The sequence below is a fragment of the Anguilla anguilla genome, chromosome 7, assembly GCF_013347855.1.
Source record: "Anguilla anguilla isolate fAngAng1 chromosome 7, fAngAng1.pri, whole genome shotgun sequence".
In the NCBI taxonomy this organism is placed as follows: Eukaryota; Metazoa; Chordata; class Actinopteri; order Anguilliformes; family Anguillidae; genus Anguilla; species Anguilla anguilla.
In genome coordinates this window covers 810,997-837,500 of record NC_049207.1, presented here as the reverse complement: position 1 = coordinate 837,500, position 26,504 = coordinate 810,997, and the positions used below count along the sequence as shown (strand labels likewise).

Here is a 26,504-nt window from a genome sequence, read left to right as displayed (position 1 = left end):
CAAATACAAATTACCAAGAACTCATATAATGGAGGACAAACATGAACCTGCACAAGGTTATGCCATCTTTTTATTATTATTATTATTATTATTATTATTATTATAGGAGAATAGTGATGCTACTACTGCTGCTGCTGCGGCTACTACTACGAATAAGTGTAATAATTCCAGTCATTATTTTACCCTGTGGTTATGCATATTTGATTATGCAAACATATGCTTCAAAGTAGCAGCATACAGATGTGGCTGTGTATATAGTTATATATGTCTGTACCATTCTGAGAGGAAATGGCGAGAGTGTGTTGTACCTGAATATTGATGAAGCTTCTGCAATTCTGCAATGAAGAAATACAGATTTATTTCATGTGAAAATATTATAATACTAGTGAATAATAACTGATTGGCTTCCCAGCTTTGCATGATTTTTTTAGCCTGCTAGAGAGAGACCTAATTTTACGTAGCACCCAAGGCTTATACCATCACACTCAACCTGAGCTGGGACTGTATTTTGTCCCAGAACAATCCTGTAAACCAAATTCAGTGAAAAATTCATTTACACCACTTAGCATTGCAGTCCATTTTAATGCTGTATTCATATTGTTGCTACATGTGCATAATATAACAGCAAAAGTATTTAGCACAGACAGCTATGGACCAGTACAGACAGCTACACACCAGCACAGACAGCTATCCACCAGTACAGACAGCTACCCACCAGCACAGACAGCTACCCACCAGCACAGACACCTACCCACCAGTACAGATAGCTACCCACCAGCACAGACAGCTACCCACCAGCACAGACAGCTACCCACCAGTATAGACAACTACCCACCAGCACAGACACCTACCCACCAGCACACACACCTACCCACCAGTACAGACACCTACCCACCAGCACACACACCTACCCACCAGCACAGACAGCTACCCACCAGCACACACAGCTACCCACCAGCACACACACAGCTACCCACCAGCACACACACCTACCCACCAGCACACACACCTACCCACCAGCACACACACCTACCCACCAGCACAGACAGCTACCCACCAGTACAGACAACTACCCACCAGCACAGACAGCTACCCACCAGCACAGACAGCTACCCACCAGCACAGACACCTACCCACCAGCACAGACAGCTACCCACCAGCACAGACAGCTACCCACCAGTACAGGCAATGTAGCATTTTACAGCATGATAATCACCTAGCTTATAACAGGTTAAACATGGCTTCATATAGCTAACCAACATATATATATATATATATATATATATATATATATATATATATATATATATATATATATATATATATATATATGTATATAGCCTACACAATGTAACCTAACCTTAGCTACAATGCTCAATGTACCTGTACAATTTATTCTTGTCCATATATGGACTGTTTTCTATACAACAAAAATTAGGCTGCAATCACATGTTCCGAACACAATTTGTTTTTACATTTATAAAATTAGCTAACGTTAACATGGCTAAATTAGCAACGGAACATGATGACAGCCAGCTTATTCCAGACAACCAGCAGCACTAAGTAAAAGCTAAATTAGCATCTTTAGCTTTGTGGCTTAATTGCATGGCACCAACAATTGCCAGATAATGAGAACTGATAAAACACTAAGCCAAGCTACAACTACACCTACAATAATTTTTATAGATGGTGTACTAAGATGAGAATTAAACCAATCAGACATTTTCCTGGTGTTTTACTGTGTTATTGTGTCAGACTAGCTGGTATAGCTAGCAATGCTAACATTACACAGAGTACATTTATCTTCAGCCAAACTGACTGCAACATAGGGACAATTTAAACCTGCATCTCTTCCATTGTGTTGTATTCTGCCAGGGAAGTGAATGTAAATAAAATGTGCACTCATGAAGCTCATATCTGCAGTTAGCAGCAGTGGGAAACGTGGAAAGCTGATGTTGTGAGACTGACCCTTATCTGCCAGTTTGTCCACTTGCTGGGTGAGAGAGACCTCCAGCTGTTCCACGGCTCTCCTCACAGTCCCCACACACACATCAGTGTGAACGCCGGCTCCAGACCAGTCCTTGGTGTTCGGAGGGGAACACAGAGACGGGAAACTCTACAGCAGGAGAGGACAGATCCATCAGCATGGAGAATTACTGTACTGTACCGTCCACATACATACACACCCACTCACTCACTGACTAACACACTGCACACACACACACACACTCACTAACACACTGCACACACACACTCACTAACACACTGCACATACACACTCACTCACTCACTAACACACTCAGTAACACACTGCACACACACACTCACTCACTCACTAACATACTGCACATACACACACTCACTCACTCACTGACTAACACGCTGCACACACACACTCACTAACACACTGCACACACACACTCACTAACACGCTGCACACACACACTCACTCACTAACACACTGCACATACACACTCACTCACACACTCACTAACACACTGCACATACATACACACTCACTCACTAACACACTCCACACACACACTCACTCACTAACACACTGCACATACACACTCACTCACTAACACACTGCACATACACACTCACTCACTATCACGCTGCACATACACACTCACTCACTAACACACTGCACACACACACACACTCACTAACACACTGCACACACACACTCAGTAACACACTGCACATACACACTCTTACTCCCACTCACTCACTAACACACTGCACATACATTCTGCAGTAGGTAACAGTAGGAGTGTGTGACCTGTAGGAAGTAGAGATGATCCTCAGTTTGTGAGAGTTTCTCCAGTTCAGTGCTTCTGGTCTGTAGCTCAGTGAGTTCCTGCTCCAGGTCTTTAATGAGGCCTTCAGCATGTTTCTCTACTGCTCTCTGCTTCTCCTCCATCACCTCAGTCAGTTTGGCCTGGCGAATCTCAATGGAGCGCTTCAGAGTACTGAACACCAGCACGCTGTCCTCCATCTCTCTCTGTGTGCTGCTCTGCTCAAACGAGAAGCAGCTCTTAGAGTACAGGTGTGCAGAGTGAGTGAGAGGATTTCAGTCAGAGAGAGATCAGTAATATGCCCGTAACTGAGCCCTGTGTCTCCCTCCCTAACGTGAGCATCAGGACTGTAATCAGGACTCACTCTGCTCAGCTCCACACACTGTCTGATCTCCTCCACCTTCCTCCATCTGTCCTGCATCATCTGCTGCATGTCTGCTTCCGTCTTCTTCAGCTGAGCCTGAGAAACATTACAGCACAGGTGACAGAGAGGAGGGGCAGTAAGACCACGCCCCTCACAGCTGGATCACTAACATTAACTGTCTTCATGTTCTGAAGGAACAACACAGTTTGGCAGCCAGGTTTCCTCGGGTGCAGAGCTATCCCATCAGGCTTTGAGCTCCCCCATCACCTGAGCCCCTCTCACCTGTTTCTCTGACCACGCCCTCTCTGCAGGGACAGTGTCATGTGACCTGTGGTCAGAGTCAGTGCACAGCACACACACACACGTCTGGTCGCTCCTGCAGAACAGCTCCAGGGGTCTCAGGTGCTTCCGGCACATTCTGTCCTCCAGGTTACTGAGGGGCTGGAGCAGCTTGTGCCTCTTCAGACCCTCCACTCTCAGGTGAGGCTCCAGGTGAGGCTGGCAGTACGAGGTCAGACACACCAGGCAGGACTTCACCGCCTTCCACTTCCTGCCAATGCACACGTCACAGGCCACGCCTCCGGGCGTGTCCGAACCCGCCTCCTCAGGGTGTGGTGGGTGGGGCTCAGGGTCTGGTGGGCGGGGCTCGGAACAGCTGAGTCTCATCTGTCTTAATTTCTCGGCCATTTCTCTGGCAAACGTGTTCTCACAGAGCCCTGGCCGTCCAGCGAAGTCCGTCCCACATCGGGGGCAGTGCCACGCCCCCCTGCTCTGCCAGTAGCCCTGTATGCAGGCCCTGCAGAAGCTGTGCCCACAGGGGGTGGAGACGGGGCTGCTGAACACCTCCCGGCAGATGGAGCACTGGAACTGCTCCTCAGACAGGAGCTCACTGCTGGAGGCCATTCCTGTGAGGAGAAAACTGCATCTGAACCTGAGCACTCGCCCGTGAGTCAATGTCTACTTTACCACTCTACAGGCCACACAGTACTACAGGAGAGCCAGTGTCTACTTTACCACTCTACAGGCCACACAGTACTATAGGAGAGCCAGTGTCTACTTTACCACTCTACAGGCCACACAGTACTACAGGAGAGCCAGTGTCTACTTTACCACTCTACAGGCCACACAGTACTATAGGAGAGCCAGTGTCTACTTTACCACTCTACAAGCCACACAGTACTACAGGAGAGCCAGTGTCTACTTTACCACTCTACAGGCCACACAGTACTACAGGAGAGCCAGTGACTACTTTAACACCATACAGGCCACATAGTACTTGGAAAAATTGTCAATTTCTACATTCAAAATTTTAAACTTACTAGTAACTGTGTCAGAGTTTTGAATGGTTGTATTTCGTTTTAAATGAAATAAAGAGAAATTTGGAAGCTTTTTTATATTAGGCTGTCCTTTTTTATATTAATCTACATTAAATAAAATTATTTAATTTTTCGTAATCAATAGGGGTTCCTGGACTTACTGTGCTAGCAACTGAAGCTTTAACGTACCTGATACACCTTTAAAGTGTCACCGGCAGTTGAGTTCCCTGTCCTGCTGGATGTGAATGGAGACCTACCGCGGCTCAGAAGCGGGGCTGAGGGAGAGTGAAATTTACACATTGAACTCTGGCTTCGCTTCCGTGAAGGAATGTGGCCAAAGTCCCACCCCTCCGCGTTCAGCTCACTGCAGGTGCAATGCTAGTGTGTTAGTGTTCAGCTCACTGCAGGTGCAATGTTAGTGTGTTAGTGTTCAGCTCACTGCAGGTGCAATGTTAGTGTGTTAGTGTTCAGCTCACTGCAGGTGCAATGTTAGTGTGTTAGTGTTCAGCTCACTGCAGGTGCAATGTTAGTGTGTTAGTGTTCAGCTCACTGCAGGTGCAATGTTAGTGTGTTAGTGTTCAGCTCACTGCAGGTGCAATGTTAGTGTGTTAGTGTTCAGCTCACTGTGGGTGCAATGTTAGTGTGTTAGTGTTCAGCTCACTGTGGGTGCAGTATTAGTGTGTTAGTGTTCAGCTCATTGTGGGTGCAGAAGGAAACTCTTTCTTTTCCTTCTACGAAGTTTAAATAATGGACTTTGGACCTGGCTAAAAGACACTTGACTTTACCTGGTGAGATAAGACCAAGAGAGACAGAGAAAGGACTGCAAGGTGAACAAAAATGACATATTGTTTTCCAAAAACTCCCGGAGATTCAACAATTTTAGTATTTATTAGTATTTATTATACAGTTTATATAATTTATTCTTTATTATTTATCCTATTACCATAAAGTAAATAAGATATTTTGAGCTGCGTCCTATTATGTTAGTTTGGTCCACAAAGGGGACACAGGAAGGGCACAAAGGCAATTGTATTTGTTTTTTAGCAAAATGACTGACAGTATTACGATTACTGAGTTAGTTATTGAGTTACTGAGATATTAAAAGTGGCAATGCTGAAGGATGTCAGTTACCACCATTGGCCCTCTAGTGGCCAAATTAGAACACTGCAGCATTCTCATCCACCCTAACAAAAAAAGTGTATATTAAGGATACTTTCATTTTTTCACTCACGTATTTTTCAGATCTTTCAGTGAATTATATTTGTCATCATAAATGTCTTCAAACACATTTAAATTAATTTGTTTAACCATGGTTGTGAAATAAAGATGATTTCTTGCTTCCATCTTTGAATGAAATGTTTTCATTTTTTCATGTTCACACACACACACACACACACTCTCACACACTCTCTCATACACACACACGCACACATACACACACACACACTCACACACATACACTCTCATACACACACACACACACACTCTCACAGATACATGTACATGGAGGCAAAATAGTAATCATTTTTATTTTTAATTTATGTATTTAATCAGATCCGCTCATAGTGCAGGAGGAAACTCTTTTTTTCAGATGTTTTTGGCTGCAGGCACCAGGACAGCGTTCCTTTTTGAAGCGCCAGATTAGATTAATCCGGGGGCATCTTCGTCACTCTCCAGAAACGAAACTTTTGGGCAGAGCGGCCCCACCCAGTGACTCACACCCATGTTTGCCTGCATTTGTGCTCAGCTGACCGAAGACAGAAACTATTTTAACAGTCAGAAGAGCACCAGGCTGCCCTCCTCTCCCTCAAATTACTAACAGGTACTGGCTTTTCACAGCAAACCTTTCCTATCCCAGCATGCTCTCTGTCTGCTTAAAAAGGTCACATCTCTGGAAATACTTTTAGGGACACAAAAAAGCTCTTATACAATTGGAAGCTATGGAATAGGACTGCAGTTTGACTTGGGACAGCAAGATTTAATCTTTCTTTTATTGATCATCAAATAGTCTCTGCATTACTCTGGAATATCTGTATATTTTTATTTACTGTAACTAATCTTGGAAAGATCTAGAAAATGTATGTTGTTTTTTTTAAGAATACAAACTTGAATGTCTAAGCAAGTAAAAATTTTAATTATTCCATGAGTGAAGTTTTAAAGAACCATCACAGAACTAGTGTTAAATGTGGGCAAATTTAGCAGCATTTACAGACTGTGGCTGCTTTCTCTTGGAGGCGTAAGCGATGGATTACTCATACTGTTAAGACAGTCTTATGCATGTTCTCATTCAGTATTTGTCCTGAAGATTGAATCAACCAACTTCAGCAAACTATGCTTGTGAAAAAAAAAAACAATCGTTAGTGAGACTTTAATTGTTAGTCAGAATTAAGAACACATGCTGACTGAATCCCACCCAGTCTTTCTCCAGGGGACATTTGGGCTTTCATTATCTACCTCATTATCTTTCTCTGTATTTTCAACAAGGCGTTGATGTGCAATCTTCTGTAGAGTAGAGTAGAGTGTTAAAGTACACACTGACCCTCCTGTTGTACTGTGTGGCCTGTAGAGTGGTAAAGTAGACACTGACCCTCCTGTAGTACTGTGTGGCCTGTAGAGTGGTAAAGTAGACATTGGCTCTCCTGTAGTACTGTGTGGCCTGTAGAGTGGTAAAGTAGACACTGGCTCTCCTGTTGTACTGTGTGGCCTGTAGAGTGGTAAAGTAGACACTGGCTCTCCTGTTGTACTGTGTGGCCTGTAGAGTGGTAAAGTAGACACTGGCTCTCCTGTAGTACTGTGTGGCCTGTAGAGTGGTAAAGTAGACACTGGCTCTCCTGTAGTACTGTGTGGCCTGTAGAGTGGTAAAGTAGACACTGGCTCTCCTGTAGTACTGTGTGGCCTGTAGAGTGGTAAAGTAGACATTGAGTCACGGGCGAGTGCTCTGGTTCAGATGCAGTTTTCTCCTCACAGGAATGGCCTCCAGCAGTGAGCTCCTGTCTGAGGAGCAGTTCCAGTGCTCCATCTGCCGGGAGGTGTTCAGCAGCCCCGTCTCCACCCCCTGTGGGCACAGCTTCTGCAGGGCCTGCATACAGGGCTACTGGCAGAGCAGGGAGGCGTGCCACTGCCCCCGATGTGGGAAAAGATTCAGTGGTCCGCCAGAGATCGGCACAAACACAGTTTTAGATGAGATCTCCACACAAATTAAGAGGAGGAGACTTGAGAGTTTCGAGCCCCACCAACCACACCCTGAGGAGGCGGGTTCGGACACGCCCGGAGGCGTGGCCTGTGACGTGTGCATTGGCAGGAAGTGGAAGGCGGTGAAGTCCTGCCTGGTGTGTCTGACCTCGTACTGCCAGCCTCACCTGGAGCCTCACCTGAGAGTGGAGGGTCTGAAGAGGCACAAGCTGCTCCAGCCCCTCAGTAACCTGGAGGACAGAGTGTGCCGGAAGCACCTGAGACCCCTGGAGCTGTTCTGCAGGAGCGACCAGACGTGTGTGTGTGTGCTGTGCACTGACTCTGACCACAGGTCACATGACACTGTCCCTGCAGAGAGGGCGTGGTCAGAGAAACAGGTGAGAGGGGCTCAGGTGATGGGGGAGCTCAAAGCCTGATGGGATAGCTCTGCACCCGAGGAAACCTGGCTGCCAAACTGTGTTGTTCCTTCAGAACATGAAGACGGTTAATGTTAGTGATCCAGCTGTGAGGGGCGTGGTCTTACTGCCCCTCCTCTCTGTCTCCTGTGCTGTAATGTTTCTCAGGCTCAGCTGAAGAAGACGGAAGCAGACATGCAGCAGATGATGCAGGACAGATGGAGGAAGGTGGAGGAGATCAGACAGTGTGTGGAGCTGAGCAGAGTGAGTCCTGATTACAGTCCTGATGCTCACGTTAGGGAGGGAGACACAGGGCTCAGTTACGGGCATATTACTGATCTCTCTCTGACTGAAATCCTCTCACTCACTCCGCACACCTGTACTCTAAGAGCTGCTTCTCGTTTGAGCAGAGCAGCACACAGAGAGAGATGGAGGACAGCGTGTTGGTGTTCAGTACTCTGAAGCGCTCCATTGAGATTCGCCAGGCCAAACTGACTGAGGTGATGGAGGAGAAGCAGAGAGCAGTAGAGAAACATGCTGAAGGCCTCATTAAAGACCTGGAGCAAGAACTCACTGAGCTACAGACCAGAAGCACTGAACTGGAGAAACTCTCACAAACTGAGGATCATCTCTACTTCCTACAGGTCACACACTCCTACTGTTACTGACTGCAGAATGTATGTGCAGTGTGTTACTGAGTGTGTATGTGCAGTGTGTTAGTGAGTGTGTGTGTGCAGTGTGTTAGTGAGTGAGTGTGTGTGTGCAGCGTGTTAGTCAGTGGGTGTGTATGTATGTGGACGGTACAGTACAGTAATTCTCCATGCTGATGGATCTGTCCTCTCCTGCTATAGAGTTTCCCGTCTCTGTGTTCCCCTCCGAACACCAAGGACTGGTCTGGAGCTGGCGTTCACACTGATGTGTGTGTGGGGACTGTGAGGAGAGCCATGGAACAGCTGCAACACTCTCTCCAGAGAAGGCTGAAAGCTCTAACCAGCAGTGGTATGTACACACTGTGCCTAACTACAGAACAACATTACCGTCCTTAACTACAGACCAACATTACTACTCCTAATTACAGACCAACATTACTGCCCGTAACTACAGACCAACATTACCGTCCTTAACTACAGACCAACATTATTGTACCTAACCACAGAGTAATATTACTGTTCCTAACTACAGACCAACATTACCATCCTTAACTACAGACAAACATTATCGTCCTTAACTACAGACCAACATTATTGTCCCTTACTACAGAGTAACATTACTGCCCCTAACTACAGACCAACATTACTACCCCTAATTACAGTCCAAAAATTACTGCCCCTAACTACAGACCAACATTACCGTCCTTAACTACAGACCAACATTATTGTACCTAACTACAGAGTAACATTACTACCCCTAAGTACAGACCAACATTACTGACCCTAACTACAGACCAACATTACCATCATTAACTACAGACCAACATTACTGCCCCTAACTACAGACCAACATAACTGTCCTTAACTACAGACCAACATTACTACCCTTAATTACAGACCAACTTTCCTGTGCCTAAATGCAGACCAAATTCACTGTTCACTGCAGAAACCAATATAAATTTGTTTCATTACATATTTAAAAAGGGAGTTAATAAAATCATTTAATGGGCATGGGCACTGATCCAGTCCAGGGATATGTTTCACTTATGATCCAATACGATGGATTAAAATTACAATAACAGTTTTTCTAAAACAGTTCATGTTCATCTCTGAGGCAGCCCTCTTAGCCTGTGTGAAACAGGTTAGCAACAATGTCCCCACCATGATTATGTTCATTTTATCACCATCACAAAATTATTTTAATCCGTTAAATAAAACTATTCACATTTATTCTGTTACAGAGCTGCAGAGGATTCGGAAGTACAGAGGTGTGTATGAGCACGCCCTAACCACACCCAGCCATCATATATTAACTTGCAAGACGGGTTGATTTTATTTTATTTATTCTGTCTTTATGCGTGTGTGTATGTGTGTTTGTGTGTCTGTGTGTGTGTGTGTGTGTGTGTGTGTGCGTGTGTGTGTGTGTGGGCATGTTTTACTATCTTTGTGAGAACCAAATGTCCCCACAAGGATAGAAAGATGAGGAAAACTATGCAAGGTGGGGACTTTTTGCTGGTCCCCACAAGTTCAAGAGGCTGTTTTAGGGTTAGGACTTAGGGTTAGGGTTAGGGTTACAATTAGGTTAAGGTTAGGCATGTAGTGGTTGGGGTTAGGGTTAGGGTTAGGGTTAGAGGTTACGGAATGAATGAAAGTCAATGGGAAGTCCTCACAAGTATAGCAATACAAACGTGTGTGTGTGTGTGTGTATGTGTGTGTATGCGTGTGGGTGCATGTGTATGCATATGTGTGTGTGTGTGTGTGTGTGTGTGTGTATGCGTGCGGGTGCATGTGTATGCATATGTGTGTGTGTGTGTGTGTGTGCGTATGTGTGTGTATGCGTGTGGGTGCATGTGTATGCATATGTGTGTGTGTGTGTGTGTGTGTGTGTGTGTGTGTGTGTGTGTATGTGTGTGTATGCGTGTGGGTGCATGTGTATGCATATGTGTGTGTGTGTGTGTGTGTGTGTGTTCCACAGCTGATATCACCCTGGACAGTAACACAGCACACCCACGGCTCTACCTGTCAGAAGGTGGGAGGAGGGTGCGTCATTCCCGATCGACACAGGTGGAAGACAGTCGTGTGGAGAGGTTTGACTCCGCCCCTGTGGTCCTGGGTGGGCGGGGCTACCGCTCAGGGCGGCACTACTGGGAGGTGCAGGTGGGGACGAGGCACGATTGGGGGCTGGGCGTGGCCAAAGCAGCGGTGTGCAGGAAGGGGGCGGTGACACTCAGCCCAGAGGCGGGGTTTTACGTGCTGTCCATGAAGAGCCGTGAGTACAGGGCCCTAGCGGCCACGCCCGTACCCCTGGGCCTGCCCACCCGGCCTCGCACCGTCGGGGTGTACCTGGACTGTGAGGCTGGGCGCGTGTCCTTCTACGACGTGGAGGCCAGCATTCACATCTACTCTTTCAAAGGAAAGGCGTTCACAGAGAGACTTCACCCCTATTTTTACATATTCAGCCACGGCAAGAAGTCTGAGCCTCTGCTGATCCTCCCTCCATCACAGCACAGAATATCTGCTGATCCTCTATCACAGCACAGAATATCTGCTGATCCTCCATCACAGCACAGAGTATCTGCTGATCCCCCATCACAGCACACAACCTCTGCTGATCCTCTATCACAGCACACAACCTCTGCTGATCCTCTATCACAGCACACAGTCTCTGCTGATCCTCTATCACAGCACACAGTCACTGCTGATCCTCTATCACAGCACACAGTCTCTGCTGATCCTCTATCACAGCACACAGTCACTGCTGATCCTCCATCACAGCACACAACCTCTGCTGATCCTCTATCACAGCACAGAGTCTCTGCTTATCCTCTATCACAGCACACAGTCTCTGCTGATCCTCTATCACAGCACACAGTCACTGCTGATCCTCCATCACAGCACACAACCTCTGCTGATCCTCTATCACAGCACAGAGTCTCTGCTTATCCTTCATCACAGCACAGAGTCTCTGCAGTCTCTGCTGATCCTCCATCACAGCACAGAGTCTCTTCTGATCCTCCATCACAGAACAGAGTATCTGCTGATCCTCTATCACAGCACAGAGTCTCTGCTGATCCTCTATCACAGCACACAGTCACTGCTGATCCTCTATCACAGCACAGAGTCTCTGCTGATCCTCTATCACAGCACAGAGTCTCTGCTGATCCTCTATCACAGCACACAGTCACTGCTGATCCTCCATCACAGCACACAACCTCTGCTGATCCTCTATCATAGCACAGAGTCTCTGCTGATCCTCTATCACAGCACAGAGTCACTGCTGATCCTCTATCACAGCACACAACCTCTGCTGATCCTCTATCACAGCACAGAGTCACTGCTGATCCTCTATCACAGCACAGAGTCTCTGCTGATCCTGTATCACAGCACACAGTCTCTGCTGATCCTCTATCAAAGCACACAACCTCTGCTGATCCTCCATCCCAGCACAGAGTCATTGCAGTCTCTGCTGATGCTCTATCACAGCACAGAGTTGTTTTATAAAAGTCTTTCTAATACAAGTGTTTCTCTGTCATAGTATGTGTGATTTAGTAAATATGGCAGTCAGACTGCATATACCAATATTAAAATGGATTTTGTGACATTGAAAAAATAAAAAAATGCAAGTAAACAGTAAATCACAGTAAATAGTATTCCCATTATTTATCTTTGGAATGCGTGTGTTTGCATATTGTGCCTTCTTGGCGATATTGAATTTGAAGAGGAAAACGTATCCAGAAAAATGTGGAATACATTTTGTGCATTTGTGCAGTGACTCAACACCAGGGGCTGTTTTACAGTTCCACCATCTGTAACTCTACACCAGGGGCTGTTTTAAAGCTACACCATCTGTAACTCAACACGGCATTGCTGTCATTCTGGCTCTGCAACAATGCAGCCTAGAAAGAAAAGAAATGGTTACGGAAGCTACCCTTTAATCAAGTGCACTTTGACACTGAAAGACATGCGTAGTTATATACCCACAATGTAAGGAGAAACTCAAACAACAGAAAACCAGCAACTAAAGAAAGCTGCAGTTCCAGTTTGTCTTGCTGGAGACATGCTGAAGCTCGTCAGGGAAACGCACCTCAGAGTAAACAACGTTTTGCTTAAAAGTGTACCTGTGGGACCGAGGCTATGGCCGTGGTTATTAACTTACACCAGAATGGTAAATGGACTGCATTTATATAGCGCTTTTATCCAAAGCGCTTTACAATTGATGCCTCTCATTCGCCAGAGCAGTTAGGGGTTAGGTGTATTGCTCAAGGACACTTCGACACGCCCAGGGCGGGGTTTGAACCGGCAACCCTCCGACTGCCAGACAACCGCTCTTACCTCCTGAGCTATGTCGCTATGGTTTCAGGTTGGGCAATGTAATCTACCTAAGGAGAGGTGTGCAAAACACACACACACCCTCACACACGCATACACGCATGCACGCACACTCTCACACTCACACACACACACACACACTCACTCATGCACACACACACACACACACTCACGCACACACACACACACACACTGAAACACACACACACTCACGTATGCACACACACACACACTAAAACACACACACACCCTGCATTCTACAATCAGGAAAAGAGAAGTTATGACTGTGAGCAGAAACGAAACTGAAACTGAGGAAAGTGTATATAAGAGAGAGAGGCAGACGGAGCAGTACAGAATGAGAGAGCGACGGAAGGGAGACGGCCTGTGAGGAACGGGAAGCTCTCAGGTATACTCTTCTTGTACACTAAGCTTGCCCTCTTGTGAAAACTGCCTCCATCCTCTTGAAAAGCAGTTTTGTATCTTAAGGTTATGAAAATAGGACAATTTACAATTTACTACACAGTTTTGTGTTCAAATAATTCCTCTCATAGTAAAACATTATTTTGGTAAAATGCTGCTTGTGGATGGTTTGTTCTATGAACTTGAATAGGAAAACATCTAAAGGATTCTCTCTGCTTCCGCTGGTCTCTGTGCTGCAGACTGCAGACATGACTTCCCCAGTGCCTGGCTCAGAGGAGACTCCAGTTCTGCTTGGATCGCACCTGAAATGCTCCATCTGCTTTGACCTGTTCCGCAAGCCGGTAACCACGCACTGCGGTCACACGTTCTGTGAACGCTGTCTGGAAAACTCTGTGCGATACAACGACCAGGTGTGCCCGCTGTGCAAGGAATGGCTGCGGCAGAGCTCCGTACGACCCAACATCGTGCTGTGCGCCCTGCTGGAAGACTTCCAGAAGGCCCAAGACAGGGGGGCGGGGGTGATTTCGGATGGGGGCGTGGCCTGTGACATGTGCATCCGCAGGAAGCGGAAGGCGGTGAAGTCCTGCCTGGTGTGTCTGACCTCGTACTGCCAGCCTCACCTGGAGCTCCACCTGTCGGCCCACCGGCTGAGAGGGCACAAGCTGGTGACCCCTGCCAGCGACCTGGAGGAGCGGGCGTGTCCAACTCACGGGCGCCCCCTGGAGCTGTACTGCAGAGATGCACAGCGTTGTGTTTGTGCTCTGTGTGTGGACGACAGCCGCCAGGTCGTTCCCGCTGAGACTGAATGGGACAGGAAGAAGGTAATTACCCACAATGCCTGCATCAAAAGCAGGGCGCGACCCTGACCCCAGCAACATGTGCACTACATCACAGATCCCACAAGAGCCAGCAGAGTCTGTGTTCACTGCATAAAGCACAGGAGCAGAGCAGTGTGTAACAGTGTGGTAGTATGTAATGCAGTGTGTGGCAGTATGTAATGCAGTGTGTGGCAGTATGTAATGCAGTGTGTGGTAGTATGTAATGCAGTGTGTGGCAGTATGTAATGCAGTGTGTGGCAGTATGTAATGCAGTGTGTGGTAGTATGTAATGCAGTGTGTGGTAGTATGTAATGCAGTGTGTGGCAGTATGTAATGCAGTGTGTGGTAGTATGTAATGCAGTGTGTGGCAGTATGTAATGCAGTGTGTGGTAGTATGTAATGCAGTGTGTGGCAGTATGTAATGCAGTGTGTGGCAGTATGTAATGCAGTGTGTGATCTGCACCAGATAGAGGTGAAGAACACGATGGATGAGATGAAGAAGAGGGTTGAAGTTCGGAAGAAGAAGGTGGAGGAGATCAGACAGGCAGAGGAGCTCAGCACAGTGAGTCCAATCAGGGTCACATGACCCCCAATAGTCAAGGTCACATGACCGACCTCTCACACACTGGGCAGTCATTACTCACCAAGCTGAAGACCTGCCATCGTAAGTGCTGATCATCTCTCAGGTAACTTCAGCTCAAATTCAGCCATGCTTATTGGCATGACAACACCTCCACATTTTACTGTCAGAAAAATCATTCACACCTCAGCAATGATGGTCTTTCTGTAAGAACTGATGGTCTCTCTCTCTGATATAAGGGCTGATGGTCTCTCTATGCTGGGCTCTCTCTGATATAAGGGCTGCTGGTCTCTCTCTGCTGGTCTCTCTCTGATATAATGGCTGCTGGTCTCTCTCTGCTGGTCTCTCTCTGATATAATGGCTGCTGGTCTCTCTCTCTGATATAAGGGCTGCTGGTCTCTTTATCTGATATAAGGGCTGCTGGTCTCTCTCTCTGATATAAGGACTGCTGGTTTTTTGCTCTGATATAAGGGCCGCTGGTCTCTCTCTCTGATATAAGGACTGCTGGTCTCTCTCTCTCTAATGTCAGGGCTGCTGGTCTCTTTCTCTGATATAAGGGCCACTGATCTCTCGCTCTGATGTAAGGACTGCTGGTATCTCTCTGCTGGTATCTCTCTCTGATATAATGGCCGCTGGTCTCTCTCTCTGATGTAAGGACTGCTGGTATCTCTCTCTGATATAAGGGCTGCTGGTCTCTTACCTCCGCCGTTCTTACCTCCTGAGCTAAGGTTTCTCTGTGTCTCAGGGCCATATTGACAGGCAGAAGGAGGAGGTGCAGGCGGTGTTTGGGGAGGTGCTGGCCCGGGTTCGGGAGGCTGAGGCCCAGCTATTGCAGCCTCTGATGGAGAAGAGAAGGGAGGTGCAGAGGGAGGCGAAGCAGGTCACCCAGGAGATGGAGGCGGAGATTTTTGAGCTGGAACAGAAGATCTCCCACCTGGATGACAGTGCCAGTCATGAAGACCACATCCTCTTCCTCCAGGTGACCAGCATACCACTAGCCCCACACAGTCACCTGGGCTAGTCTGCACAAACTAAGCAACAATGGAAAAGGTACCTGTATATGTTTACACTGTACTCTGCACTCACCCTCCTCTCTCTCTCTCTCTGTTCAGAGTCATCCAGCTCTGCCTGGTCCTGAGGAAAGAGGCATTGCGAGCGTTGTCCTGGATACAGAGCTGAGGTTGGGCAGTGTGCGGGGGGTCCTTTCAGCCATGATGGAGCAGATCAATAAAGAGCTGGAGCAGCTCTCCTCAACTGGTGAGGACAGGGTCACCCACACACCCACTCATACCCCACCCACTGCCCCACACACCCACTCATACCCCACCCACTGCCCCACACACCCACTCATACCCCACCCACTGCCCCACCTACCCACTCATACCCCACCCACTGCCCCACCTACCCACTCATACCCCACCCACTGCCCCACACACCCACTCATACCCCACCCACTGCCCCACCTACCCACTCATACCCCACCCACTGCCCCACCTACCCACTCATACCCAACCCTTTTACCCACCCACCCACTCATACCCCACCCCTTTACCCACCCACCTACTGACCCACCCACCCACCCAAACCCCACCCACTCATACCCCACCCTTTTACCCACCCACCCACTCAAACCCCACCCACTGCCCCACCCACTCACTCATACCCACCCACTGCCCCACCCACCCACTCAAACCCCACCCCTTTACCCACCAACCCACTCAAACCCCACCCACTGCCCCACCCACTCACTCATACCCATCCACTGCCCCACCCACCCACTCAAACCCCACCCACTGCCCCACCCACCCACTCAAACCCCACCCACTCATACCCCACCCCTTTACCCCCCCACCCACTTCCCCACTTCCTGTGTACGTGTTCTTCCTGTGTACCTGCTACCTATGAATCAGAACTCTTCTCTTGTGTATTATAAAATGCTGTTTTCTTTTACAGATATTGAAAGGATTCAGAAGTTCTCAGGTGCGTATTGTGAGTGTGTTTCAGTGTGTGAGTGTGAGAGTATGTGTGTGTGAGTGTGAGAGTGTGTGAGAGTGTGTGCGCGTGCGTGTGTGTGTGTGAGAGTGAGAGTGAGAGTGTGTGTGTGTGTGTGTGTGTATGTCTAGCTCATGTGTTTGTTTTTATCCCATAGTGGAAGTGACCCTTGACCCCGACACAGCGAGCCCCCGGCTCGTCCTATCAGATGATGGGAAGGAGGTGTGGGACGGGGGGGTGGAGCGTGACGTCCCGGAAGGGCCGGGGAGGTTCGACCTGTTCGGCAGCGTCCTGGGACGCCCCCACCTGGGCTCCGGGCGGGGCTACTGGGAGGTGCAGGTGGGTGGGAAAACTGGTTGGGATGTGGGCGTGGCCAGGGAGTCCATCAGCAGGAAGGGCAGGGTCAGCCTGACTCCACAAAATGGCTTCTGGTGTTTGGTTCTGTACAACGAGGACAACTATGCAGCCCTGACCAGCCCTCCCCTGCACCTCTCCTTGACCTCTCAACCCCAGACAGTGGGGGTGTACGTGGATTACGAGGGGGGGCAGGTCTCCTTTTACGACGTGGAGGCCAGGACTCACATCTACTCCTTCACTGGTTGCACCTTCACTGAGAAACTCTACCCATACTTTAGCCCCCACCTCTGGTCTAATGGCAAAAACTCCGCCCCGCTGATCATCTGTCCTGTCACTCAAACATAATGATCATTCTGACGTATTCATCTTTGTTTAACCAGGTGTGTCACCGAGAACTCAATTCTAATTTTCTCAGTCCTTGCTTTGGTTGCGTATGATTGGCTGTTTTAGAATGGGCTTTAACAAAATCCTACAAGCACGCCAGCCCTACTCAGGAAAGTTTGGACGCCCCTGTGGTAACTGGATGATACATTGAGATGATTTAAATGATTTAATTGAAATGATGAGCAGTCAGGTTAAAGTGGTTCAAGTTGACTGCTTATCAAGAGTCTCAAAGTCCACTGTCACCCGATGAGCCACTTACGCACATGGAACCCATAATATTGCTGGGGTCAGATATCTGGCTTAGGTGCTTTGAGTCTGTTCACACGATAACAAAATGTCTCGGGCGGCACGATGCCTCAAAGCAAGAGGGTTGAGGGCTCGAATCCCGGCTTGGGGCCTTTCTGTGTGGAGTTTGAATGTTCTCCCTGTGTCTGCGTGGGTTTCCTCCGGGTACTCTGGTTTCCTCCCACAGTCCAAAGACAGGTAGGCTAATTGGAGACTCTAAATTGCCCATAGGTATGAGTGTGTGAGTGAATGGTGTGTGTGCCCCGTGAGAGACTGGCGGCCTGTCCAGGGTGTATTTCTGCCCCTCGCCCAGTGCATGCTGGGATAGGCTCCAGCAACCCCCGCAACCCTGCCCAGGATAAGCGGGTATAGATAATGGATGGATGGCCAAAAGGCCTTACGTAAAAACACAGTAACGTTTTCTGTTTTATCCTGGAATGTTACCTCTTTTGTTCACACTAGGGGCGTGGCTGAATATTTCTGAAAATCTTACTCGCTTCCGATCTGGAAAAGTTCCAGAACATCTTACATGGAAAACCACCTGTGGCTCTGTTCACACGAGAGGCCGACCCAGAGCATTTAGGGTTTAGATGCAGGCCTGAAAGGGGCTCCGGTGTTGCCACAGGTCCTGGCCCCGGAGTGAAAACACAGCTGCGTATGATATGGCTATTAATCAAAGGCATGATCAGAAATATCTGATTTTTCCCTCCAATAAGCAATGAAATTCTCTGGTGTACAGATCTTTTTACACAATGGGATGTGGGCTGATTCAGGGGGTGTGGGCTGATTCAGGGGATGTGGGCTGATTCAGGGGATGTGGGCTGATTCAGGGGATGTGGGCTGATTCAGGGGTGTGGGCTGATTCAGGGGATGTGGGCTGATTCAGGGGATGTGGGCTGATTCAGGGGATGTGGGCTGATTCAGGGGTGTGGGCTAATTCAGGGGATGTGGGCTGATTCAGGGGTGTGGGCTAATTCAGGGGATGTGGGCTGATTCAGGGGTGTGGGCTAATTCAGGGGTGTGGGCTGATTCAGGGGTGTGGGCTGATTCAGGGGATGTGGGCTGATTCAGGGGTGTGGGCTAATTCAGGGGATGTGGGCTGATTCAGGTGGTGTGGGCTGATTCAGGGGATGTGGGCTGATTCAGGGGTGTGGGCTGATTCAGGGGTTGTAGATTTTCTCTAATGGCAGCATCCTGGTTCTGTTAAAGAAACAGGCTTCTTTACTGCTTTGCCGCGGGACACTGCCTGACTGACGTCATCAATACCAGTCTAACCTAACCCAGCCTGTCATGGGAATCAAATGAAGATTTTAATGCTCAAAAATCACCATCTCATGTCTCATCTCAGGCCATTTGATATGTGAACACATTATTGATTACGTTTGATTACATGTTTCATTTGGTTTCAGCCATATTTTCTTCTGTGCATAGATATAAGAAATTCAATGCTCTGTGTTTATAAATATTCAAATAAATAAATAAATATTAAACACTGCCTGTATTTGATTTTTCAGCCTTTTATTGAACCTATACCACCCTGTACCCTTCTCATGGCTAACTGCTGAAGCTAAGCACCTATACCACCCTGTACCCTTCTCATGGCTAACTGCTAAAGCTAAGCAGCCTTACCACCCTGTACCCTTCTCATGGCTAACTGCTGAAGCTAAGCACCTATACCACCCTGTACCCTTCTCATGGCTAACTGCTAAAGCTAAGCACCTATACCACCCTGTACCCTTCTCACGTCTAACTGCTGAAGCTAAGCACCCATACCACCCTGTACCCTTCTCACGTCTAACTGCTGAAGCTAAGCACCCATACCACCCTGTACCCTTCTCACGTCTAACTGCTGAAGCTAAGCAGCCATACCACCCTGTACCCTTCTCATGGCTAACTGCTGAAGCTAAGCGGCCATACCACCCTGTACCCTTCTCAGGGTTAAGCTAAGCAGGGCTGGGCTTGGCTAGATGCTACTTTTAATCACCTGCCGCGGTCCATGCAGCCCGTCCTCGTTGGGACCACGAGCGGCTGCAGGTGGAGATGCACCTGACCTGTTTTTCACCCATTAGAGCAAACGTGTAGTTTTTGTGTTCTCCATTACTGCCACGCTTTCTCCTGTTAGAGAGGTTTAGAGAAGCTCCTTCCTCCTGGGTCTGAGCCACCCACACACAACACACAATAGTAGGTTAGCAAATATATTTTAATATATAATATAATATTTATATTTATTTAGCACAATGACAAAATGGCATTTTTTTTTACTTTAGTCTCACTTAATTCATGGTAAAAGCCACATCTGTAATTGTTTTTTTTTTAAATATACGCCTTTCTAACCTGTTTTCCTTATGTTGCTCTCATTGTAAAATACATTTTTATAATTTTTCAATGAAAATACCAAGAAAACAATAACAAAAATAACACATAAACCTCCAAACATAGTGGTGAAAAGAATACACAAAAAAGTCTTTGCTTTAGTATTTTTTTTTTAGTGGTGAAATGAGACCCAAATTAACACGTTGCCCCAGGATACAACACAGCCAAGCGTGACCCTTCCACATGCACACACACACGCACAAGCGCACGCACACGCACAAGCACACACACACACACGCACACGCACACACACACATGCATGCACACACGCACAAGCACACACACACACATGCACATGCCACATGCACACACACTCACACGCACGAGCACACACACACACGCACGCACGCACGCACAAGCACACACACACACACACACACACACTGTATATAATGCCGGCGTGAGCCGTGTGACGTGTGTGTGTGTCTGTGTGTGTGAGTGCGTGTGCATGTGCACGCGTGTGTGTGTGTCTGTGTGTGTGAGTGCGTGTGCATGTGCGCGCGATGTGTCTGCTTTCTATATCTCCAGGCCTCAGGCCATTACGGTCTCTGTTCTGTTTTACAAAATAAGAAAATTGGCACTTTTCCCTGATGTGACAACTTGTTATAAGGCATTATAACCAGTCACACCAACAGGTTTCAGCATCATTTTACCAGCTCTAAAGATGTAAGACATTATCTACAGTTTCAGAACTACACCTTTCTCTGAGCCATCTATGCATCTAAAAGCTACATCCATTTCAGCATCGTTCCCATCTCTAGTCAATTTTCCGATCTGTCCCTCTAAAATCTACAAAAAAGCTGTTGCATAGCAAAATAAACGGCATCCAAAAACAAGACACACCTTCACATAGCAACACAGCACCTCAAAACTCCAGACACAGCACTTAAAAACTAGAAACACCTCGTAACTACTGACACACCTCCTCATAACCACTGACACACCTCCTCTTAACTACTGACACACCTCCTCATAACCACTGACACACCTCCTCTTAACTACTGACACACCTCCTCATAACCACTGACACACCTCCTCTTAACTACTGACACACCTCCTCATAACCACTGACACAGTGTCCTTTTTTCCATATCCTACAGCCTCATTTCTATGAGTCCCGTACTACTTCACCACATTCCACTGCTTCTCTTTCACGGTTTGGGGGAAAAGTCCAGTACTGAGATTCTTTAAACACTACCCACAGCTCCTGGGCTGTGGACTGACCTCTGACCCCAACATCCACTCAGCACTTCCTGTTCTACAATCAGACAGCATCCTGTACAAACAGGCCGACCTTCACAGTCAAGAGGAAGAGGCCGTTTGAGTGAGTGAAACACAGCTGCTGTGAGTGGGGCAGACCTGAGGCTCTTCACTTGACACAGCTCAGCCTCACCTGTCCCCAACACACCTCTCTCTCACAGTCACCAGCCAGGCCACTGACACAGGTGAGCCTCACCTGTCCCCAACACACCTCTCTCTCACAGTCACCAGCCAGGCCACTGACACAGGTGAGCCTCACCTGTCCCCAACACACCTCTCTCTCACAGTCACCAGCCAGGCCACTGACACAGGTGAGCCTCACCTGTCCCCAACACACCTCTCTCTCACAGTCACCAGCCAGGCCACTGACACAGGTGAGCCTCACCTGTCCCAAACACACCTCTCTCTCACAGTCACCAGCCAGGCCACTGCTGTGGACAGTGTGCACGCCACCCCTGGACAGGATTTTACAAATGAGTCACTTGAATTAACACAAGTAGAATATCTGCCCACCCCCCTCCCTCACCTTCACCCCCCCTCCCTCACCCCCACCTCTCCAGAAAGACAATAAATAACCAGCTATCATGCTGGCTGCACTCGGAAACATTTTCACATCGGTTAGGAAATATATTTTTTCTCTCCGTAATCCATTTTTTTGTTAGTAAACAAATATGAATAGACAATATCAAAACATATTTGCATTAAATAAATTAATCAATCGTAAACACATTGAAATAAATTCACGATAGGCATGTACAACATAATTCAAGGGAACAGAAAAAAGGAAGAAAACAGAAATATGGCGTAAACTGTTCATCCAACGGGTTCATGAGCTTTCAGAAAGAAAAAACAGGATATTAAAATACCTTATGTATGGATGATATGGAACAGGATATTAAAATACCTTATGTATGGATGATAGGGAACAGGATATTAAATATGTTATACATTATATAGGTGATACAATCAATTTACTTTGCTTAATTTCAGTATTTTTCAACAGATATGAAGTATTTGCAAGTTGATATGTATTCGCTGTTTATAACATCAAATCAAAATAATGATGACTTCAAAGATCAAATTGGTTTCAAATAAATCTACAGCATTTAAATCCACAGCTAATAAATCCACAGCTATATCCCATTTAGCAAAATGCCACTTTCCCTGGAGATTTAAAAAAAACATAAATAAATGCCAAAAAAAAAATCCACAATGAAAATTTTACACTGGGGTGGGTTAAACCAGCTCATTATTCCAGCTGAGGGGCGGGGTTAAACCAGCTCATTATTCCAGCTGAGGGGCGGGGTTAAACCAGCTCATTATTCCAGCTGAGGGGCGGGGTTAAACCAGCTCATTATTCCAGTTGAGGGGCAGGGTTAAACCAGCTCATTATTCCAGCTGAGGGGCGGGGTTAAACCGGCTCACTATTCCAGCTGAGGGGCGGGGTTAAACCAGCTCAATATTCCAGCTGAGGGGCGGGGTTAAACCAGCTCATTATTCCAGCTGAGGGGCGGGGTTAAACCAGCTCATTATTCCAGTGGAGGGGCGGGGTTAAACTGGCTCTGATCCTGGGATCAATTCGCTTTCATTCTAAAAATATTTATTTTGCTCACTTTTTATTTTAATATTTACTTCTGTTCAGTTCTTATGTTCTAAATGAGTTTTGTGTTTCCTGCACAGTCTGTATACAGAGACACTGTGGAGTTACACCTGGGAGCACGGGAGAGAGCTCCTGTGCTCTCAGTCAAGGCAGAAACCATCAGCTCAGAAATAAACTCTAACGACACTGAAATCACTGCAGAATCACACTCATAAAGAGGGTTGGAGTTCAGCTCTATCCTGTCATGGCTGTTTGTGATAACGTCTGAAATAAGCCTATGGTGTGTGTGTGTGTGTGTATGTGTGTATATAAGTTCACCTGTTAATCTAACTACTGACAATCTCTTCACTAACAAGTCACAACTCCCTTGAGTGAGCAGGATTCAGACAGGACACAGCAACATCACATCAGCACTTCACCAGTGAGCCACTGACACCACAATCCACTGCTCAGAACAGCAAACAAAACAATCTCACCTCCAGTCTGGGACCTGCTCTTTTTATACGTAATTATACAAATACAGATTTTTTTTCCCTGTAGACTCCCATAGAGCTATGTACACAATCATCCATACTATCTGCCTATATATGTTATTATCCTAACCTGTTACTCTTTGAATGATGACACCATTGATACTTTTTATCTGTGAAACTTTTACTTTCAGTATGTTTTCATAATTACCATTACTCACTCTATGATGTCATAATTATGTTTCTCACCATATGACATCATAAAGTAAGAAATTGCCATTATTCTGGGAAACTGTTACTCTCTGAATGATGTCATTATTACTATTTCTGTCTACATGACATCATTACCCTTACTCTCTGTATGATAGAAACGAGAGGCCACATCAGAAGACACCACCAGCCTGTTACCTAAGTGATGTAGTAATGTAGCCCAGACTATCTGAATGATGACTTATTTCAAAATCAGAAAACAGATGATTATTTGCACTTATTTTAGTCCACTGGAACAGCAATCAACCCTGGTCTTGTGTCTGATAATGCATAGAATATGAGGTTCTAATCAGCTCCTTGTTTGACCTGCTGAAGCTCATGGGAGGCTAGTAAAACAGGACTACAAGCAGAGAGTGAGACACAGGAAGTGGGCTTGGGTGGATTCAGGTAAAAAGCCTTGGTCCTTGGCAACAGATATAGTTTGAGGGGTGGAGCTAAGCAGGCCCCGCCTCTGTGGAACCTAAACACCAATTAACAGAGGCAAACAGGCCTGGCCCCTCCCCATAGGAACACAGATTCAGCACAGTACTTTCCATATATGGCCATCCACCTGCTAGTGCTGATTATTAATTAAACTGTGAGTGTTTGTGTGCCTATAAACATATACACACATATTCTCATACCAATACACAAAGACACACCAGCACACACAAAGACACACATGCATACACGCATACGCACACACATGCACACACACACACACACACACATCCACTCCCATGCACTATGATTAGGCGAATATTTTTAAAGCAACAGTCTGGCTGTGTGTTGATGTATGGCAGCTGGGATGACCCAGCTGCCATGCATTGCAGAGAGACTTCAGACCATCTCTCTCCTGGCAAGGCAAGCTTTCTGCATATTTCTAAATAAATAAAAATCTTCATTTTCATATATGCTGATTAAAAGAGAGTACTTTAGCCACACTTCATATTCAGTATAAAAGTATACCCATGAAATTACACTGGCTCAATAAAATACATCAAGTTCTGCGCAACACCAAACAAGCACAATTTGTGTAATTACAGGAGGGGCAGAATTTTAGGCTTAGGGTTCTGGGTAGAGGGGCTTGGCACTAAGGTTAATGGTGTAGAGTCTCAGTTGTAGGGTAAGGATAAGGCCCTCACCAATGGCAATAATAGAGAGCTGTTTGGCCGAGGACGGTCTGTGGTAATTCAGATCATTTGCAAGTGCAAAAATGGCTCAGTTAACATTGCAGGTGCCCCGGCTTTTACTGCAAGAGCAGAAACACAACCGCTGAAATGCCAGAGCAGAGACAGACCACAGAACAGGGACGAGCAAGAGTCCCCACCCTGATCCTGACGAGCTCTGGACCCCAACAAGCTGCTGCTCTGGACCCTAACGAGCTGCTGCTCTGGACCCCAACAAGCTGCTGCTCTGGACCCTAACGAGCTGCTGCTCTGGACCCTAACGAGCTGCTTGTCCACAGACCTTAAGGTGCCGCAGCACAGACCCTAACGAGTCGCAGCACAGACCCTAAGGAGCAGCAGCACAGACCCAAACGAGCTGCAGCACAGACCCTAAGGAGTCGCAGCACAGACCCTAAGGAGCAGCAGCACAGACCCTAACGAGTCGCAGCACAGACCCTAACGAGTCGCAGCACAGACCCTAAGGAGCTGCAGCACAGACCCTAACAAGTCGCAGCACAGACCTAGCAGCTGTCCCTGTTACTCTGCGCTTAAGTGATCAATGAGAGCAGCTGAGTACAGAGTTAGCGCGGCTCAGTGGGGGCCAGGGTGGAGCTGCTCAGAGGTGAGGATGATCGCTGGCAGGGCCAGGGTTGAGAAGCACTGCTGTAGAGTACGATATTCAAGCCCCGTTTAGGGTAATACTGTTAAACACGATGCTTTACATTGCAGCTAATTCATAAAAACAGAACAACACCCAGCTAAAGAACACTGTGGTCTGGGAGGTTTATCGCAAAAAAGGCAAATACTGTTGTTTTTAATAAAAATTAAGGTATTGCATTTAATAAAAATACTAAGCTTTGTGGATTGCACTGAACTCTGAAGTTCTGGTCTGATATGGTGTGATTTTCTTTGGGAAAGCCACACCTGACTCCACAAAGGGGAATAAACTGCAGGACAATAACAGCAATCTGACCACATTTTGGATAAAGGGTTCCAGGGATGTTCTGTAGCGCCTCACACCATTGGTTAGGATGTTCTGTAACTCCTCACACCATTGGTTAGGATGTTCTGTAACGCCTCACACCATTGGTTAGGATGTTCTGTAACTCCTCACACCATTGGTTAGGATGTTCTGTAACGGCTCACACCATTGGTTAGGGAGGCTGCCAAAACAACACAGACAGTGCTGTTCCCAGGGACAGGGGTTGGGTCACATGATTTCAGTGACACACACACACACACACACACATCCTCTGGGAACAATGCATCAGTGATCAGTATGTCAGGAGCACAAGTCAGGCAAGCAGGCCTCAGCTGTAGACCAAATGGGGAAAATACCCTCTTTCTCCTTCTGCTTTTCCATTCCACCTCTTCTTCCATTCTTCCTCTTTTCTCGGCCTCTGCCAGTCCATCCTCCTCTTCAGCACGGGGAGCACAATAGTGTTGTGTGGCATGTGTGGCAGGTCGGACGTGGCGGGTAGTGCCACCAAGTGGTGTGTC

General features: G+C 47.1%; 3 protein-coding genes across 4 annotated transcripts in view; 2 read left to right on the top strand and 1 right to left on the bottom strand.

The window, feature by feature from the left end:
- LOC118232102 (E3 ubiquitin-protein ligase TRIM39-like) overlaps positions 1-4,755 on the bottom strand; it is a 5,786-nt gene extending 1,031 nt beyond the window's left edge. The window contains exons 1-6 of the mRNA XM_035426730.1: positions 4,671-4,755; positions 3,448-4,070; positions 3,166-3,261; positions 2,786-3,019; positions 1,969-2,116; positions 309-335 (exon numbers count right to left, since the gene is read on the bottom strand). Coding sequence (XP_035282621.1) covers positions 309-335; positions 1,969-2,116; positions 2,786-3,019; positions 3,166-3,261; positions 3,448-4,068 — 1,126 coding nt within the window. The 5' untranslated portion in view covers positions 4,069-4,070; positions 4,671-4,755. The remainder of the gene's footprint in view (positions 1-308; positions 336-1,968; positions 2,117-2,785; positions 3,020-3,165; positions 3,262-3,447; positions 4,071-4,670) is intronic.
- A 1,484-nt stretch (positions 4,756-6,239) lies between these two features.
- LOC118232101 (zinc finger protein RFP-like) lies at positions 6,240-12,353 on the top strand. Of its 2 annotated transcripts, XM_035426729.1 has the most exons (8): positions 6,240-6,303; positions 7,449-8,050; positions 8,237-8,332; positions 8,479-8,712; positions 8,920-9,067; positions 9,960-9,986; positions 10,694-11,244; positions 11,305-12,353. In XM_035426729.1, the coding sequence occupies exons 2-8, from the start codon at positions 7,451-7,453 to the stop codon at positions 11,950-11,952; spliced, it is 2,304 nt and encodes a 767-aa protein (XP_035282620.1). In that variant the 5' UTR covers positions 6,240-6,303; positions 7,449-7,450; the 3' UTR covers positions 11,953-12,353. The 2 variants fall into 2 exon arrangements, with proteins under 2 accessions (XP_035282620.1, XP_035282619.1); XM_035426728.1 differs by having other exon boundaries at positions 10,694-12,353.
- Positions 12,354-13,237: 884 nt separating this feature from the next.
- LOC118232103 (E3 ubiquitin-protein ligase TRIM39-like) lies at positions 13,238-18,047 on the top strand. The gene is made up of 7 exons (XM_035426731.1): positions 13,238-13,453; positions 13,707-14,288; positions 14,752-14,847; positions 15,611-15,844; positions 15,978-16,122; positions 16,819-16,845; positions 17,015-18,047. Exons 2-7 carry the CDS (start codon positions 13,716-13,718, stop codon positions 17,557-17,559), a joined length of 1,620 nt encoding a protein of 539 aa, XP_035282622.1. The 5' UTR covers positions 13,238-13,453; positions 13,707-13,715; the 3' UTR covers positions 17,560-18,047.
- The last annotated feature ends 8,457 nt before the right edge of the window (positions 18,048-26,504 follow it).

Bases quoted from the DNA above. Each gene is read 5' to 3' on its own strand.
- LOC118232101 (XM_035426728.1), top strand. From the start codon at position 7,451: ATGGCCTCCAGCAGTGAGCTCCTGTCTGAGGAGCAGTTCCAGTGCTCC. The intron at 8,333-8,478 runs GTGAGTCCTGAT...TCGTTTGAGCAG, and splicing joins AGTGTGTGGAGCTGAGCAGA to AGCAGCACACAGAGAGAGAT. The intron at 9,987-10,693 runs GTGTGTATGAGC...TGTGTTCCACAG, and splicing joins GAGGATTCGGAAGTACAGAG to CTGATATCACCCTGGACAGT.
- LOC118232103 (XM_035426731.1), top strand. From the start codon at position 13,716: ATGACTTCCCCAGTGCCTGGCTCAGAGGAGACTCCAGTTCTGCTTGGA. The intron at 14,289-14,751 runs GTAATTACCCAC...GATCTGCACCAG, and splicing joins CTGAATGGGACAGGAAGAAG to ATAGAGGTGAAGAACACGAT. The intron at 15,845-15,977 runs GTGACCAGCATA...CTCTCTGTTCAG, and splicing joins ACCACATCCTCTTCCTCCAG to AGTCATCCAGCTCTGCCTGG.